Source organism: Fringilla coelebs (assembly GCF_963513975.1).
Source record: "Fringilla coelebs genome assembly, chromosome: 4".
NCBI classification, from domain to species: Eukaryota; Metazoa; Chordata; class Aves; order Passeriformes; family Fringillidae; genus Fringilla; species Fringilla coelebs.
Genome location: NC_140032.1, coordinates 15,245,100 through 15,265,076, shown reverse-complemented (window position 1 = coordinate 15,265,076; position 19,977 = coordinate 15,245,100). Strand labels below are relative to the sequence as shown.

The 19,977-nt window shown below is 38.7% G+C and overlaps 2 protein-coding genes across 2 annotated transcripts in view; both read right to left on the bottom strand.

The window, feature by feature from the left end:
* CC2D2A (coiled-coil and C2 domain containing 2A) overlaps positions 1-6,935 on the bottom strand; it is a 52,022-nt gene extending 45,087 nt beyond the window's left edge. The window contains exons 1-3 of the mRNA XM_084203768.1: positions 6,811-6,935; positions 1,514-1,602; positions 922-1,023 (exon numbers count right to left, since the gene is read on the bottom strand). Of these exons, the coding sequence (XP_084059894.1) occupies positions 922-1,023; positions 1,514-1,602; positions 6,811-6,859 (240 nt within the window). The 5' untranslated portion in view covers positions 6,860-6,935. The remainder of the gene's footprint in view (positions 1-921; positions 1,024-1,513; positions 1,603-6,810) is intronic.
* Positions 6,936-17,608: 10,673 nt separating this feature from the next.
* Positions 17,609-19,365, bottom strand: C1QTNF7 (C1q and TNF related 7; the record flags this gene model as incomplete). Its single annotated transcript, XM_084204787.1, has 2 exons — positions 17,609-18,436; positions 19,128-19,365. The coding sequence occupies 2 exons, from the start codon at positions 19,363-19,365 to the stop codon at positions 17,805-17,807; spliced, it is 870 nt and encodes a 289-aa protein (XP_084060913.1). The 3' UTR covers positions 17,609-17,804.
* Positions 19,366-19,977: the final 612 nt, after the last annotated feature.

Genomic DNA, 19,977 nt, shown 5'->3' with positions numbered 1-19,977 from the left:
AATCTGATGGCCACTTGTTTAACACCAAAACAATACTTTGTGCATAAGTACAAGAAACAAAACCAACAAGTAGAAGGTTTCCCAAATACTTGATATAAAACTAATAAACAACTCTAATAAGGATATCACTTCTACATTTTCCTAATACAAATATATTAAAACAGTACTACTTAACTGAAAGCTGTAATAATTGCTTATTATAAGGTAACATTGCCAAGAATCTTCCCACAATGTACATGAAATAGCAATTCTCCCCTAGATAAGTGATTTAGCCAGGCTAAATGTTATTGTTTGGAATTCCATATAAAGGTGCTACTACTATATGCTGTTATTTCCTGGGAATAACACATTCTTTGGAACACATTTTCTACAGGCAAGCAATCTTTCTGTGAATTCTGAAGAATATGAGTGCCAGTTCTGCACAAGCAAAGCCTTTGTTGTTTTTTTTAATACAAAATTCATTTTCTAACAAAGAACATGCTTATACAAAAAAACCTCAATATAAAATGGCAACAAGGAAACACAATAAAAATACAATGACAAAGTTAATATCCAGCATTTAGCAATTGCACCGTTCAAATTTATATAAAGCTCTTTTACAGTGGGAGCTTTATTTATATAAAGGTCCTGTTTTAGTAAAGTTTTAGATATTTCAAGGCATCTTAAACAACAGAAGTCAAGAATCTCTAAATGACACAAGTTTCACATGATGTCCATACTACAATGTAAGCAACTTATTACTGTTAAATATATACTACAAAAACAATAATCAGAATGGTTCCTTTCTGGTTACTAATTCAACCAGCAGCATAATTCTGTTAAATGAAATTGATCTTCAAGAGTGTGCAGACTTTGATTTTTTTCATGTTTCACACTCACTTTCTTATGATAAGAATAGCAAGATAGAATGCACATTTTTACCCTTTTATCCAGTCCAACTCCTGGTTTTCTTTCTCTGATGCCTTTTAAGCGCCTTGGTTGTGAACTGGGGTCTTCTTGTGATAAAGTAATTTCAGCTTTTGTCTAAGCAAACAAATGAAAAAAATGTTTAGCTGTAATAGAAACAGAAATAGATCAAAGCTTCAATGATTCCCAGGAACTCAACACTTATATTTGTGTTAGGGACAGAATCTATAATTATAAAATCAGCTTAAGTGATTTTCCAGATCCATATATTAATACACTTTATTAAATTGTACAGTGAACATACAAATAAATCCATTGCTTTCAAAATAGCGTAAGAAATTTTTTGGCAAAGAACACAGAAGGAACTTGTATCATCTGAATTACAAAACAATGATAGCTTTTAGGTTACTATCAACAAATTAAATATTAACTTTAGAAAAGAAAATAGCAATGTAACTGTACTCATGAACTGAGTATACTCTTTCAGCTTCAGAAATAAAAAAGCAGATATCCCAATCAAATTCACATAGCACAAAGCCAGTAAAATGAAGTGTGTGTTCCTTATAAGACTGAGGTCAATCAAACAGGACTTCTGAAGGATTCTTACCCTTGCTGCTTTTAGTTTCTCTCTCATTCGCTGCCTAACAGAAAGCTCTGCAGAGCTTGTCCTTGACGTAGAAGGAACAGGTGGCAACTCTGAAACAGAGAAAAAATGGAAATGTTTTTAAATTAAGTATTTTCTGAAAGAAATGTATGGAAAATAAAACCATTTATACCAGAGTCCCACGTTTCAACAGAAAGAACTTGCATGAGAAAATAAGAATGAATTGTTTTTGGAATTGTTTTTGGAATCCAGTCCTTACAATGTATAATTTAAATGCCTTTAAACTACAACAGATCTACCTTTCATTATTTACTATGAACCACTGTAAGAAATGCTTAAGCACACTTTTAGTCCACCAATATTTAGAAAAGAAAAATACACTAAGATAAACCTAACTACTATTGATTCTGCTCAGAATCATTGAGAGATTTGGGAGAATACTAATATTTCCAGTTATACAATTTATTGCTTGTATTTAAAATTAACATTCATTGCATTTGGAAACTTTCAAAAGAATTAACAAGGTGCCAAGTGCTAACCCCTTATTTTGCAAGTATTTTCAGCATCTGCCTCAATCTAACACCTTTAAAATATTTATTAACCATTTTAATGGTGCAATAGTGTTTATCTGTGTACAGAAAACACAAGCAAGAATTCTCAGAAAGTCACATTTTCTCACAGATGGCCTTTGAAAAGTTTCTGGAATTGAGAAAAAACTTTAGCAATTTTTGAAACTTCAGGCTCACGAAAGATTATGGCACACAGAATAAAGGTTCTGTCTGCTGGAGATGGAAATTATGAACTTTAACTGCAGTTTGAAAGGTGGGTACACACTGGAAAAAAATCCAACTTTTTATTCTAACACTGGAACTCTAGTGCCTTAAACAGTTATGGAACCTTCACTAGGGCAAGCTTTTAAGTTGAAAAACAAAACCAAACAAACAGATAAGCCCTAACCCTCAAAAAAATTCAATCAACCAAAAAACCCCATCAAACCCAAGTATCAAGACTTAGAAAAAAATATTTCAAGGAAGAAGTTGGTGTAGAGTTACCTTTAGATTTTCCTCTTGTGAATTTTTTCTACCGTTTTATTCTGTTCAGTTAGCATGCAAAACCATATTCTATTTCATTGCAGCAAATGTGTCATTCAATTCCATTCTGATAAATGAAAACTAGAAAACAACAGATCAGATGATCTGAAATCCTTTACAATTGTCTGTAAACATTTCCAGACAAGCTAGGTGAACAGTGTAAAAATGCAAAATTAGGGCAGAAAAAATCTGCTGCTACTTTAAGCACTCACAGAGCATCAGAACTTATGCTCTGTATGCAGAATTCTTTATTAATTCATCTGTTCCTGGAGACAACAGGGTCATTATCTTTTCTATATATAATGAAAACCATTTTAAGGCTTTGGTAATTGCATCAAATACTGTGAGATACGGTAGCTTTTTGAAAAAAATGACCACATCAAAAAAAAAGGTTTTGCTACTTTATTTCTCTGGACAAACACTTTTGCTCTGCTTATGGGAACAGGCTCTACAGCCAACCAAGTTGTGCTCAACTTCAAAATATATCTTTGAAGTGAAGAAAGTAAAACTGATATCCATGAACACATTACTTTGCAGGATCACCGTTAGAAGGCTTTAAAATATCCACACCATGTTTTGGCTCCTACAGTGGCTCTGTATTTTACGTCAGGCAGATCTAACAAGTTTGCTGGATAGTCAAACTGAAATCAAACCTGAGAACCTGAAAATGTCCTGTAGTGTTTTTCTTGGGTTTCATCTGCACTCAGAGGGGGCCGAAGCCACTGGATCTCAGTGTGGCTTCAAAGCTCTCTGCACTGACAGTGACTCAAAACCTCTGCAAGTATCTCCAAGGATGCAGAAACCGGCACAAGACAGATGTTAAGGCTGTGACCAAGCATCAGTTACCTGAATGAAAATGGGGAATGGTAACTTCCAGCACAGATCCTAGAAAAACTGCTGTATTTTTCATGGATATAACAACTGCATAAATGCATAGTTAAGACACAAACCAAATGATGAAGAAAAACTTACAGCAACACTGCAGTTGTGCTGGCTTCACAAGGCAATAACTACCAGACACAGCCTTTTTATTTAAAGCAATTCTTCTTCTGAAACTCTTATTTTCTAGTCTGACAAGTGGACTGACATATAGCCATGTCGTTCCATTTAAGAAAGATATAAAGGCATTAAGCACACATGTAATTGGATAAGAGTAAAATAGTGAAATTCTGCAAACAGATTGCATTAAAAACAGTAGAGACAATGTTTGAAAGACTAGTACAGAGATTATGTTGAATATTAAGTGAAGAAGTAGCTGATGGACATGTTTCAAGAAAAGCTTGCCATAGTGGGCCAAGAACGATAATCATTCCATGCTAGAAGAAAATAAACCACCTATTTGAGGGGTGTGACAAATTGATGATTCCAGAAAAATTATCTACTTCCCACTTGTCTTAAAATACAGTTCCCTTTTCCTGAAAAAAGCAGTGTAGGGGTGTGTATACTTTTAACACTCCAGATTTAACATAATACGATGACAACTATGACAAACTAAGAAGGCCTCAGAATAGAGGTGATGTATTATCACAGGCATCAAAATAAAAGCAAAACCAGACAGTGTAGAAATTTTCAATGGCCCCTGGAAAAGTGCAGGGGGAATTTTTTTTTTTTTAATGAGTAGCTATCACTTGGCAAAAAAATGATAATCAGAAATTCATACACAGATCATCACTCTAACAAAGGAGTGAGAAATTCAAATCTACTCTTGCTTGATAACTGGGCAATACAGTAGCTAACAGCAGTTGTCAGCATATTCAAAACCACAACATATACATAAAAATTTATATTATTTATAAATGTGTGAAACTGAATCCTGGAGAGGTAAGGGGAACTGAATTAAGTTCTGAATAGATACATGAAGGCTTCAGCTCAAGGTGTAGTCTTTCTCAAAATACAAGATGCAACTTCAAAAAACCCAACCAAATAGATGGATAAATTATACTGCAATTAAGTAAACCAATGCTACAGTCTATCCAAAATATCACATACTGTACTTTTCACTTGATCACACGAAGTTTGCAAAATTACAGGTCTTGTGGAAGCAGAAGTAACAGAGCAAAATACTTCGGAAAACAAAACATTTATCACATATGGAAACTAGCAACTAGTTTTCTTCTGAAGAGTACTGCTGAGCTAGTCTGTTTATTCTTGAAAAATAAGCTTCTGTAAAAGAAAATAACCATCACTAGAGGGTGCCTCAATTTTCCCATGCAATCAACTCTTAAAATTGTTTGGACTCTATCTGTCAACAGCATAGCACTTCCTAGCACAAGCTGGTACAGTGAGACTCAAAAAACTTACAGAAGAAATGCATGCAGCCACTGAAGAGCTGGAAACATCCCTAAATTGTAAATGTCTTTAAAAATTTGTCTGTACCATATTTTGCTAAAATGTGTTTTAGGACAGTACATGCATTTTATTTTGGTAAAACCTGACACTGATGAAAAGCCAAGCATGTTTATACTTCACTAGATTTTCACTGTACTGATTTTTTAATATTCTGCTCTTAATTAGATCTTTTATGCATCCTGCTTAGGTAAACCATAAACCCATGGTTTACCAGAAAGATTAGACATCCAGTTCTAGCAGTTTCCCACCACCACATCACTCTCTTACACTCTCCTACATTGTAGAAGTATTTAATGTGGGACATTAAAATAGCATGCCAAAAAATCTTCATACCACTTCAAGCACAAATTATGAGGTTTACAGTACCAATAGTGTTGGAAGGCACCTCTGGAGGTGATCCAATCCATGGAGATCATCCAACCCAACCCCCATGTCAAGGTAGTTACCTAGAGCAGCTGACACAGGAATGTGTCCTGGTGGGTATTGAATATCTCCAGAGTGGGAGACTCCATGATATCCCTAGGCAACATTCTCCAGTGCTCTGCCACCCTCCATGTAAAAAAATTCATTCTCACGTTGAAGTGAAACTTTGAAGAGAAATAGGCCAGACCCCTCACCATCTTCATGACCCTCCACTGGACCCTCTCCAGTAGCTCCATGTCTTTCTTAGTCCTGAGGAGCCCACAGCTGGACATGGCACTCCCGAAGTGGCCCCTCTAGGACTGAGCAGGAGAAGATCACCCCCCTGGACGTGCTGGCCACACTATTCCTGATGCTCCCCAGGATACCATTAGCCCTCCTGGAACAAGGGCACTGTTGGCTCATGGACAGTTTGGCATCCACCAAGACTCCCAGGTCCTTTTCAGCAGATCTACTCTTTAGTAGCTCAGTCCCTGCCCTGGGCTGGTACTCGGGGTCATTCCTCCCCAAGTGCAGGACCCTACACCTGCCCTTGTTGAACCTCACTAAATTTCCCTCTGCCCAACTCAGCCTGTCAAGGTCCCACTGAATGGCAGCACAGCCCTCAGGTGCAGCAGCCACTCCCCCAGTTTGCACCACCAGGAAACTTGCTGAGGTACATTCTATCCCATTGTCCAGGTCACTGAAATACAAATTGAGTAGGACTGGACTCACTGCTGATTCCTAGGGAACGCCATGGATTCCAGGCCTCCTACTCTGCTGACCACAACCCTCGAGCTCTGCCATTCAGCCAGCTCCTGACCCACCTCACTGCCCACTCATCTAACCCACATTTCCTGAGCCTACCTGCACGGATATCATGGGAGACAGTGCAAAACCCTTGTGAAGTCAAGGTGGACAACACCCATTGCTGTCCCCTCAAGGATCCATCCTGCCATGCCATGATAGGCAGCTATCAGACTGATTTCCCCATGGCAGAGCCATGCTGACTACTCCAGATGACTTTCTTCTCTTCTACACGTTTGGTGATGACCTCTGGAATGATCTCTCCAACACCTTCCCAGGGATGGAGACAAGGCTAACTTGCCAGCCCAATTACATAAATACCGCACATCTACATAATTATATCTGAAAAACGAAGGACTTTTCATAATCTAACCATATTTAAACGCGACAGCAGCACGTCGTTCGAGTTCAGCGCTGCCTGTCCGCTCGAAGCCGGAGCTGGCCCGGTGGCGACAAGCACAGACTCCCGCCCACCCCTGGGATGCCAGCAGGAAGCCTGCGAGGAGCACATCGCAGCAGCGCTGCCGTCTGGGGCCGCGGGGAACCTGGGAGCGGGGCCGCGGCCCGAGGAACAGCGCCGGGACCGACACCGACACCGACGGGCCGGCAGCCAGAGCCCGGCGGAGCCGCGCCCCGCCGCTGGGAGTCACTCACCGCGCACTGTCTCTGCCTCGGGGGCGTCGCTGGGCCGTGCTGCCGACATGGTGCCGCTGCGCTCCGCCCGCGGCCCGGCGGGACCCGCAGCCTCCGGCGGCGGCAGCGGGGAGGGAAAGGCGATGGCGGCGGCAGCGCGGCCCGGCCCGGAGCGGGACCCGGCCCGGAGCGGGGCAGAGCGAGCGCGCCTGCGCGGGGCTGCGCGTGCGCGCGGGCCGGGAGCGCGCGGCGGGACCCGGCCGGGACAGACGGACAGAGAGACGGACGGAGGGACGGACGGACCCCCCTCCGCACTGGCTCCACACCAATATCTTTTATATATATACAGTTATAGACATCTGCCTTATCTTTACGGTTAATCTCCTCATGCCATAGGGGTTTGGGCATTCATTTCCCCCACTGACATTTTACCGTTTAAACATGATTACCTCGGAAGGTGAGAAAACAGAATAACTTCGTGATTTTGTGACCTACTCAAGGCTAAATACATTTAACCAATAATTTGAAGATAATTCTATCTACTGAGTGTGGATCAATACGAAATAGAATTTAAAACAACCACAAATTCAAAACACATTAAGGGTGCCTACTTCCAGCAGTGGTACTTAGAGTAGCAGTGTATTTGCACAGAAATTAATTGTGCAGATCTGAAAGAACTCGAATGGTACTGCCAGGTAAGAAGAACTTAAAATAGAGTCTTGGCTTGCTTATTTTACTTCTCACAGCTATATATATAAAAGATTCCTATTATTCTCAGTGAAAAATGATCATAAAACATGCTTGTCTCCATGAACTGGACACTAACCTCCATGATTATCATAGGGATTCTTCGCTGCAGTTCACCTGGGCAGTGGCTGATACCTGGCTGTCACAAGCAACACAGGAATTCCTCGTAACAGATATGCTTCAGTATGTGCATAATGATCATGAGAGACATTCCACCTGACATTTTTCCCCCAAACACTTAAATTACAGTATTAAACATAAACATTAAGTATGTGTAAAAAACCTTTTTTTTTTTCATAAAGGAATGATTAAAAATATATGCATCTATTTCCATATAATAGTGAATTCCATAAAATGGGGAATAATGTGAGCCAGTACCTGCTGTATGAACACTTTTGGTTTGGTTTGGTTTTTTGTTTTTTTTTTATATAAACAACCCATCTTTGGTTCATAAAGCCCGCTGCAATATTCAGATCATAGGGGCGTGTTCAATCCCCTTTCTTCCTGCTTTAAGCCTTGGGCTGAAATCATTTCTACCCCCCAAATGACTTCGGTTTTGTTTGCACTAGAAAGTGGCTATATTTGGTGACCAGCATTCGGGGAAGTTTTACCTTTACAATCTACACAACTCAATTCATTGCTGCTGTTACTCCAGGTTCCTGTCCTGCTTTACCTTTCCCAGATGGAAAACCAGCCATGGCTGTAACTTTTTCCTGGCACAAAGCTTGTGCCAGCCTGGCTGCACCCGTGCAAAACCCAAGGGCTGATGTACTGTGCTCACAGGTAAAGTACATCACAACAGCATTGCTTATTCTGGATTTTAAAATCCCCATGAAACAACTTGTGGGAGTAAAATGTGGGGCCTTTTTGTGTACCTGCCTAATCTTCTTTGGCAAGAGGGCTTAACTGAGGCTGACACAGGCCACCTGTGGTTTCCTTGTCACTGCCTTGTCCTGGGTGTGTACAGGCTCATGCATCCTTGTTTCAAAAAGCGCTTCCAGCCCAGCCTAGAAGATGCAGAGTGATCTTCATATCCCTCCTTATCCTTTAGGAGGTACCAAATGAAAAAGGAGAAGTTCTCTTCTGCCTGAGGCTTAGCTTCAGCAGCTACTGGCCTCAAGTATTATCAGATTTCTTGATATTTCTCAACTAGCACAGGGAGCTGAACTCACTCTGAGCAAGTGGCTTTCCTAGACAAAGGAACTCCCTCCCAAACCAGCTGTGCATTTGCCTCAGCACCACTTCCCTCAGCATCTCTCACCAGGCTAAGGGTTATGTACCTAAAGATGGCCACGTTTCTTGCTGCTGGCAAGGCTCATTAAATCCCCTCTTCACAGCACAAAAAGTACAGCACTGCAAGGAGCAGCAGCCTTTTTATCACTTAGCACATAAATCTCTTTTTCATATCAAGCTTTATGTATCAAATTTAAACAGTCTTTCCTAAAGGCACATGTAAATGTAGAACACTGACAACATTGAAGAAGTGCTTTATGGCAGCTTTCTTTAACAATTTGGTAGCATTTCTTGAAGTTAAGTACTATAACAGACACTTTAAAATGTAATAAACAACTGGATGCAAGAACTATAAAGCTTTCCACTAGCTCAGAGGTGGTTTCCAAGCACTCAATAACAACAGAAACACAGAGAAGTTTCTCACACTGCTCTTTAAAAAAATTATTGCATCAAAAGTACCTAGAAAATAATTTTGAGGATTTTGTGTTATTTAAATCTGTCTTATTCCTGAAAGTACGTTAAATGCAGTGACACTGAAACAGAGCTTAAGGAAGATGTTTGCTTCCTACCTGGGTTTTCTTGTACAACAGCTCTTGGATCACACACAAGAGCCAAACACCCCACTCCCCCTAAAAGCATCACCCCAGCTGTGCTTTTAAAGAGAAAGAGTCAGATTTCTTGCTTAAACCACTAAAACACTTCTGGCAAACTTCTTTTTGTAAACAATTTCATCTATGGTAAAAGGGAAATCATAAATAAAATATGGAGAGGATGCAGCTCCAGCAGACCTTTTCAGTTACTGCAGTGATTTTAAAAAGCAGATATCCACAGTATATTTTTGCAGGGTCAAGGATGGTTATTTCAGGCTGAAATACAATAAAATAGTCACTCATCTCAACTTTAGGTATCTAACTTTGTTAAATTATCTGACTCAATTTCTTTCTGCTGCTTCTAAAGTAAGTGCAAGAGCAGCACAGACCTTCTTGGGACTTGTATAAAGCAGAGTGATGACTCCTAAATGCCAATCATTTATGGGGGAGCCTGGTTCACTCTGTTGACTAAAGAGAGGTGTTAAACCTCTAATTCAGACTATATGACAACATTCCAGCAAGTAAATGTTTTTTTAGGTTAGTTTAGAAACCCTTAATTTTACTCTGAAAAAAATCCCTGGAAACTTCATAAAAGGATAAATCCTTGAAGCTGATGGTTGGTATCCAGTTGTTTTCCTGGTGCTCTCTGTGTTCCAATGCATTAAAGTACTTGGAGTAACTACTGGAGGTGCATCAAGGGAACAAGACTGCATTATTCTTTACAAGGGACCTCTACAAATCAGCATCAGCCTCAGCAAACTTCTTAGCTTGTCATTTGGGGGAAAAATTACAGGAAACATAGCAGAGTTAAAAAAGATGTCTCTCAGAAGCTGTTATTGGCTAACAGGCTTTTTGCCACCCCAGGATTAAAAAATGTGTTAGTAAATGCTCAGAGTAAGAAGACAAATCATAACCTCCTAGAGTTGTCAATATACTTTAATATTTCTGTAGCACAAAAAAAAAGGGATATGAAGTCTATGATAGTTTTAGAGCCTTCTTAAAGGGAATCACACTCTTGAAGCCCTTGTTGGAGAAACAGAGGAGAGATGGTTTATCTACTTGTTAAATGCTTACAACCAGCTCATGTTGATACTAGGAATGGCAGAAATGTCAGCACTGTGAGATGGTTTGTAGAGATGTGGGTTGTCTTATATACCATCCCTAATTTTTGTCGCTACAAAGGAATTTATAACTTTCCTGTCAAGTCTGGAAGGAGTATTTTCTGCTGCACTGAATTATTTAAAAACAATTTCTTATGTTAACATGTGTATTAATTTCTCTAGTATGATCAGAGTAAACAAAATTAAGAATACTAAATGGAGTTACTAGACCCATTTATAATTGTCTCTATATAAACAGTTCCTATACCATCTGAAGGTCAATTACTGCAAAGTATTAGTACTTGGAATCACATTAAAAGAGATGGATAAATTGCTTCTCCTTTCTGAATACTATACTGAGAAGGAAACTATGGGAAGAAGTAAACATAGTAGTTAAAAGAGATTAGGAGTATGCATTTTTACTTGTAGAAAGAGGAACTGTCATAGCTAGAAACATCTGATACGACAAAAGCTTTCAGGAAAGTGAAAGATATGTAATTGGGGGACAGGTTTCATAGGGTAACATGCACACATCTCTTTTATCTGCTAAGGATCACTCCATGTGGGACTGGGGAAATGATTCAGTGAGTGAAACTTCATACAAAATTTTGGCAAGAACTCAGGTTCAAGATCTTGTTTTGCTAACAAGTCTGTGTCCCAACAATGTACTCCAGTATCAGAAACAGTTGTACAAACACTTTAAATAATGGACAAATATGAAGAGCATTTATGTAAGGAACATTACTATGAGACCCTAAAAGAGTAGTCACTCCTTTGCTTAACAGGATGGAAAGCTGCTTAAAAACACATGTCAGTACAATGACTCTGCTCACAGGAGACGCACACAATCTGAACCACATGTGTTTCCTGGGGTGGAGAACAAGTCATTTATCTTGGTCAGCTTTATGAAAAATGGCCAGCCTAAAGCCATTGATCACCCTGGGCAGCAGACTGAGTGCTGCACACAAGGTGGTGTGACTGCTCTGATTTGTTAGGTGTGACACTGGCACACTTGGCCATTAGTTGCTGTTCTGTCAATGATGGTCCAGGCTGGCTTTGAGAACAGGCAGAGGAGATGGCAGCTTGGAGTGCCCGTGGTGCAGGATGGCCCAGAGTGGGCAGAGGCATCACAGGCCCCCAGTTCAGAGTTAAGAGAGAGTTAAGAGTTAAACTCAGCAGGGGATAATGAGCACTGGAGTTATTTCTCTGGCTTTGAGGACAATATAAGGTTTGCTTTGCCATATACACCTCTTATTTCCTGCCTAGAATCAAAGTCAAAATTTGCAAAATCAACAGAAGGGAAACAGCAAATGTTACCAGCCACATAGAGCATTTACAGAATAAGAGTACATGTTGCTGTGTTCTTAGAGTAGGAATTTAGGTGTTGTGTGCAACCCTACAGTGATCCCAGTTTTAGGGAGGTTACAAACAAGAAAGAACAAACTCTGCTCATCTTAATTATTTTTAAACTGATCACACCTTACTCCAACACGACAGAAATCTCCAAAACCATTTCTTGTAATTTGTCATATGCAGTTTAGAAGTCTGTGTTCACACATCAGAATGTCTGACAAAATGTGCATGAAGGCAGGTGGTGCATGGAAGGGAAATCAACATCACTGGGAGGCAAGTTTTCAGATGATGAAAGAGATTGTTGTTCAGCTCAAAAGTTTTAAGTCCTTTTCACTGTCTTCTGAGCCTAGAGATAACACTTCACTGAAAGTAGTGAAAGAAAAATCACTGCTGGTACATTTCCTCCATGCAATTCACTAATTTCTAAAAAATCCCACTTTCTTCTTGCAAAAAAATCACTTAGAGCCCACCGAGAACCATGATTCATCTGTATTTTTCAAGAATTCAGTATTTTTGTTCCTTTGTTAAGATGCCATAAACAAGGTTATTCTACCACAGCAGTGATTTTACAAATTCTACCTTATATTTTTTTATTTGATTCAGGATTTAGGACAGGTTCTTTAAAGCTGAAAAGAAACAAATTTGTTATTTTTTACTTTGGTGTAAGTAGAATCACTCACTTAAGTATCCTTAAAAATGTCAATATTTTTTATATACTTATTATGTATCTTGAATTTGAAGGCATGAGAGGATGGCTAGCCCATCTTAATATATTGCAAAATTCTCTGGAGACCAGCCAGGTTACTTCAGTTGAAGTTGTCCCAGGAGGAACCTGAGCAATACTTTATGGAAGATCTGCCAAGAGGACACTTCCATCATTATCAGGGTACTTCTCAGCAATCCACATCTTCTTTCTAATTTTCAGACATACAAATTGCCAAATTATAATATGCCACTTTTTCCACTTAGCAGATTGTTCTTGAAGAGCAGACATCTTGTTATTATATCGTTGCCATCTCAAAGTTAAAGGCTACTCTAAGGTAGTAACTTAGATGCAGGTACAGCCTGATTCCTTCTTTCTTAATATAAGTCTCTAATACAGGGTCACCCAAACAGAGATTTACCCCACCTATTTCTTTCCACTGGTAACAGGAGAGCCAACAAATAATTTACCCATACAGTGTTCTTTGAACTTGTAGAAACTAAAGTCAGGTAAGATAAATTTTACACTAATACTTGCTGCTGCAGGAGCAATCTGTGTGGAGGAAAAATCTCCTTACACCTCTTCCAGCAGGTAGATGCCAAAATTATACTCAAAATTGAGGAATATGAGCCAAATAATTTAAGACACCTTTCTCTTTGTGAATATTTGCTATTAAAAGATAGTGTATAATATGTCTAATTAAGTTTTCTTCTCCCTTAGGTAACTTCCATGAATTGATCTGATGTATGCAGCTAGGACAAAACCAGGTATCAGACCAAGGATTTTGTGACAGTATTTTGAAATTTCTTGCTGTGGATGTGAGGAAGAATTATGCCTCTGAAATTCAGAAATGCTGATATAATCTCAGTTGGGAGTGTTGACCTAAGGAGTTACAGAAAAATGTATATGACCTCTAAATGCTCTCTGAGCTGAAGTCTAGATAGTTTATGCTGAAAGGACTAATTTGATTCTTGAAAGCATCACTCATTGGTAAAGATAGTGATATATTGCTTTCTCAACTCTGTTTTTTCCTGTTTACTTTCATGTATTATTTCTTGGGTGGGACTCATCAGCTACTGAATGACATATCCAAAGCAAGCCCCATTTCCACATACAACTGAAGTTCCTGCTGACCAAAGGGCTTAGTACAGCATTAGTATAATTATTCTGAAAATGAATTACATGCCAATGGGTAAATAAATCAATAGATAAACCAATCACTGAAAACTAATTTATTCAGTAAATATCTTGGTGTGTGAATATGAACAGACCCTAGTGGGTGAGCTGTGGAAGGTAAATAGAGTATTAAATGAACTGCAACAACTGATGTAACGTACTTGGTAGGAAAAGAAATAAATTGCTTCCAGTTTTGTATATTTTTGCTTATCCTAATAGTACCTAAATGGTGTTAGGTGGATTTAAAAAGATTTGAAGAATGTAGATAATGTTTAGTAATTGTTTCCTCTATATTGTCTCAGCATTGCAAAACATTGAGAACCTATTGCTCATGAAGAATTTGTTTAACAGCCTAACCATATGAACATGAATACCAGTAGTCAAAAAAATGGAAGTATTTATTCTATGTGACATCCTCATAAAAAATTGAAAATGTAGAGAAATGTTTAATTAATTATCTAGGTTGAAAATATTCAGCAGTAGAATATGTGACTAACTTCCTCCTTAATGTCACTCCACCAAGTATAAAAAAAGTCTGAAAGAGTAGAAAACTGTGGAGAGCTGTTTTGTTTCAAATAACTTTATTTTTACTTATTTATCTTTACATACACGTATGCCAAGTAAATATATATATATATATATATATATATATATATATATATATATATATATATATATTTTTACCTAAGAATCTCAGGAATACTGATGTTCTTAATATTGTTTGGTGGTTTCCTGATGGTTTGAGGTTTGTATAAGTTCTTGCAGCCTTGATCAGGAAGCCCTGAAGAGCTGGCACTGCAGTAAAGGCATGCTTCCTCCTGGCAGTTTCTTCTGGTGACACTTATTTCTCTCTGTGGACTGTAGGCAGAGGCTAGATGACTAATTTGATCTGCATGACTAATTTTTTTATATGTCATTATGGCATGTGTAGAATGACCAATATATTATGTAGCAATCATTGAATAATTTCAAATTTGATCATGAAGAAATTTTGCTCTTTTACTCCTACAATGTTTTGAAACCAACCAGACCTCCCTGTGTACTGGTGTGAATTGTGGGAAGACATCAGCCCAGGATATTTTCCATATAAATTCAAATTTAGACTGATAAATACCCCAAATGCAATATCATGTCATCAAAATTGATATATTTTCAAATAATACACTAGCAATAGCAATGATTTACTTTAGGATAATGTCTTGAGACCCTTAATGAGGACAGGGACACATGGTACTTGTATACATATGTCGTCCATATGTGTAGCAGAGGTATTTTTCTTGCCAAAACCTATCAAAATAATCCAACAGAATTACTTATTTTTAACTCTTCATGCGAAAATATTAAACTGTTCAAAAAAGTGTAGAATCCAAATGGGAAAACTTTGGGAAATTAATGTTACTTTTCTATAATTGTACAAACATAAATCCAAAATTGCTAAGAAAAGGAAAGCAGTAACTCTTGGTTTACTTATTCCCATGGTGTCATTTTCACCATGGGTGTGGTTGAAATACCTCTTTTATATTGGATTCGTTTTTACAGATTTTTACATGGGAGCACTTTGCTTATAGTTAGGATTGCAACCAGCAATCTTTCACTATAAAGCTGTATATTTTCTCTGTTTAATTGAGAAAAATTAGTTTTGTCTGAAAATTTCCAGATGTGTTATAACTACAATACATTCCTGTGGAGTCTGGAGAAAATTAATCATGCTCTTTCCTTAAGGCAGTGTTTATCAGATTTTCTAATTCTAGTAAAACTAATATGTTACTCCTAACATAAACTTTATACTGATTCAAATGTCATAAACCTATTTCCATATTTATAAGATAATCTAATTAAAAACTTATTTTAGTTGCTTTTGCTGCGTGATATATATTCTGGGTCCAGTCCTGCATCTATTGAATTATGCTTCTTGGAAGTCATGGGCTGGATATGATCCTTGTTCTGTCCTGTGGAATTCAGTGCAGGCAGCACTGGGCAATGCTGATGGTCTTTGTGCCTCAGATAGGCACTGATAGCTGTGAGGCATCACCATCAATCATAATTGTAAATTATGATTGGACTGCATTTTGCACTCATATTGTCCTTAATTTGCAGATGTATAAATGATTGTACAGCAGGATGATAAACTGAATCTCCAAGTGTTCTTTTCCATATTTTTCACACAAAGCAGCCCTTGTGTGACACTAATAAATTAGGTGTCTAGTTAGAAAAATAATCTACTATTGTCTTCTATCAGACATCTCTAACTGTCAAATAAAATAATGGTTGTACAAGCATTGCCAGTTTGATTTGTGGTCAGGGCTTTGCACCTGTTCCCTGCATGAAGCAGCAGTCCTGCACTCGGAGCCATGAATGCTGATGTGGAGGAAGGGCACAGAGTGCACAGACTGATGTTCCATGCATAACTGTTCTGCTGGTTCTGCAGCCTCAGCAGCACCTTTTGTGTCATTGTGTCTGCTTGTAACTTTCTTAATCTGTTGTAATTTCCTTAATCCATCAAATACACAGAAACAACCTAGAAATTTCCATCTGCCTTGGTCATGACTAGAGTGAGCTCAAGAGCTGTGCAACACAGACCACTAACATTTAGCATGATTTGAATAACTGTTAGAAGTAGCAGGTCTCTGTAAATCTGGGATGAATAAAAGATTGAAAATTCTTGGGAAGTAAGAGGACCCAGTGAAAGATTGTCAGTCTTGACCGGTGTTGGATGCTGGAGAACACGTGATGTTCCTAGATATTTTTACAATGATTGTCGCTGCCACTGGTAGAATGGATTCCTCACTTCCAGTGTGGATTGATATGGTTTCTCACCAACGGACCTTGCTGTGCTCCTATCTGATGCAAGGAAGTTCCAGGTACTACCAGATATTTTGTCTCCAGATGGGTGTGGGTGGTAATTAAATCACCTCTTAACCTCATTGACAAGAAAAGTAAATTGACCTTGTTACATGTCTTGTGTAAGCACCATGAATAGAAGTATAAACATTTTTTGCAACTTTCAAGTAAGTTTTTGAAGTGCTGACAGAATTAGTTGCTTCCTAGGTAACCACTATTCATCTCTGCTTTTAATTCCATTTATTGTCCATCCAAAGGGTGGTAACAACAGCCTACTTTTAGTACTCCTATTTAGCTGATACACCATGAGGTGCCATGTACCTTTTCCAAGTTCATTGATTTGCTCAATGCAGTTTTTGTCTTGTGTGTGACCTACATTTATTTCATTGTATTTGGCCATATTGAAATATAACTCCTGCTTTAATGGTGTGACTCAGTTTCATATAATTTACTCTGATTAGTGATTACTGTCCTGTCATTTTTGGCCACCCACAATTATCTTCAGAAAAAGTTTATACTTTTTTTCCACATTTCTCATAAAGATAATAGATAGCATTTAAAGAATAGCAAAGACACTTGGAATCACACTGAAAATACACTGGATACCGACTATCTCCAAGTTTCCAGATCTTCCAGCTTTTAATTTCTTTATATGTTTGATAGCTTTGTTCTAGGCTTTTATGGCTGCTATTGAGTAGTCCTCAGCTAGTACAAATCTTCATGTACTTACTGTGAGGTTGGTTAGTTATGAATGCTATTTGTTGGTGTAAATATCAGGTGGGACTCTTCTTGTGACCTGTGCAGTGGCATCCTGAAACAGTCCTTCCTATTTTATTGCTCTTCCATCTGTTTTTAATGTATTGCTTTTCTTAAAATGACCAAAGATGATATTGCAGTGAATTGTTCAATTTTACTTTAATGTAATATACAAAATAGCCATTCTAAATCGCAAATTAATACATTTTATATAAAATCCAATGTACAGCATCTTAAATTTGTTTAAATAGTATTATAAATGTAATTTTAGGGAAGAGTTAGTCCTGGAGTGATGCAGTCTTATGTTAATTACAGTTCATTTTGATATCCCTGCTGTTTGTTAAAAAAATCCATCGTGGATTCTAGAAACATCCTTACGAGCTCAGATTTGGTTCCAATCAAAACAAGAATGAACTCCCAGATTTTTTTTTTTTTCATTTCAACTTTGTTTTCCCCACACAGATGAATAAAATCCTGTGCTGGGGCCTCCAGTTTGAATGCCATTTGCCATCTGCTTCAGAGCTCATCTTCATCTGATAGAGCATCAAGGTAATCTGTATCAACATATAGAAGAAATCCAGAAAACAAACTGTCTGCCCACGTTGGATCAGAAAAGAGCCCATTTTGGTCAGCGTAGAAGATTTCAAGCCATACTTCATCTTCTGGCTGCAGGTAGATCACTGTGGATCCAGAGGCGACGTCGTGGTTGCCGGTGTTCGCATCGAAGGTCTTGATCCGGTACTTGCCATTGTGAACCAGCCCAATGGCAAGATGCTTGTTTGCTAAGGTGATATCATAGGAAAAATAATAAATCCCCGGGATGGCACAAATGAACTTTCCTGTGGATGGGTTGTAATGCTCCCCCTCGTTGAAGAGGACTTTATTGAATACAATTGGAAGTCTTTCCTCTGGGTAGCTCGTGGTGATGCCGACAGAAAAGGCAGATTTCAGCACTATCTTTCCACACTTGCAGACCCCTGGTGCTCCTGGTTCTCCTCGGTCTCCTTTATCTCCCTTAGGTCCAGGTGGTCCAGCTGGACCTACTTCACCTTTGGCACCAGTCAATCCTCCAGGTCCTTTCTTACCAGACTCACCTTGGTCTCCTTTCTCTCCCGCTGGTCCTAATGGCCCAGTCTTTCCTCTTAAACCTTCAAAAACAGTTTAAGTTAGTTAATTGTTGCACATGTCACCTCAGTAAATGATTGTGTGGGCTACTGTGTGCGCCTGAACAAACAAGAAAAACATGGTCAGAATTTCAAAATACTCTAGAAATTCTTTCGAAATTGTCTAGTAAGTTTGCAAAAAGAATGCCAGTAATTCCTACTTATCTTCATGTGTCTTGATTACACATTAAAGAATGTTATATGTAATCAACTTATTACTGCCTGAACTACCAGGCACTACTGATGGCAGGGACAGCAGCATGACTACCTGCGTAGTGATACTTGTGCATTAAATATTTCCTAAAAATAGAGCATTTTGAGTGCATACCTAAGCATCTGCTAATCTTCTATGCCTGGCTAATGGCACAGGTGGGACTATTTATTTGAGACCATGCATGCTTCATTCTTTCCAATTTTTTTCTTAGCATCTGTGTGAAGAAAGGTTGCGTATTTACATTTCTTTACACTGATATATATGTGCATACTCTCACTATATTTATATGCATCACACTTAAACCCACACAGGCACATACACACAATCATCATATATAAAGATAGATAGATAGATAGATAGATAGATAGATAGATAGATAGATAGATATAGATATATGTATGACAGTGATGACAGGTCTTGCTTTCTTGCACTACTGTGTTAGTTTACACAAATATTCAATACCTGCACTCCCTTTTTCACCTTTTTCTCCCTTCCTGCCATCTCTCCCATCTCTTCCTGGAAGACCAATGCGTCCATGTGGCCCTGGGGATCCGCTGGCCCCAGGGGGGCCAGCAGGGCCTGGCAAACCTGGGATGCTGCAGATATATCTGGTGTAATAATTTTCTCCTTTGGTCTGGCTTTGAAGAGGTTGTTCACTTGTGTAGATGGCAAAACTTGTAATGTACAACAACACAAACATCCTCAGATCTGGAAAAAAAATTAGTAAGACATGGAAAAAATTAGTAAGTCACATGGAAACGGCTCTAAATATGCAAATAAGTGTGACACTGTGATGCATTATGCACAAGAAGAGGTGCAGACCTGAACTGGAATTTCTGCATTGCCAAAATCCATGTAGGAGGCAAGGAGGAAAGTCTGTCAGGTTGGATCTTTTTCTGGGCGCTGTATGAGTTGCTGTGTGGCTTTCCAGTAAGTAGCTGTAGACTGACACAGTGTAACTGGTGAATATCAGTTTTTTGGGGCCAAATGTTGACACGTGAAAAAATAATCTGGATTTTTTCAATGCAACGACCTTTGCATAGTTGATTTTGTCTTTGGTCCCTATAGAAACTTTACAGATAAAAGCCTTCTTCCTGGAGGGAGTCAGTCTGTGCTAGAGGCACGTGCCTGTAGTAAGGATAAAGCTTACGCCTTCATTTCATTTTGAAATTTGCCCTTATGGTGGCAAATGAATCTCCAGCTTAAATAACTGCAGCAGAAACTTGCTGAAGCTGCAGGAAGGATGGCAGGCAGTTAGAGAGCTACAGCACAAACAAACACTTCACCCTCAGGGGTCAGGTGGAACCAGGCA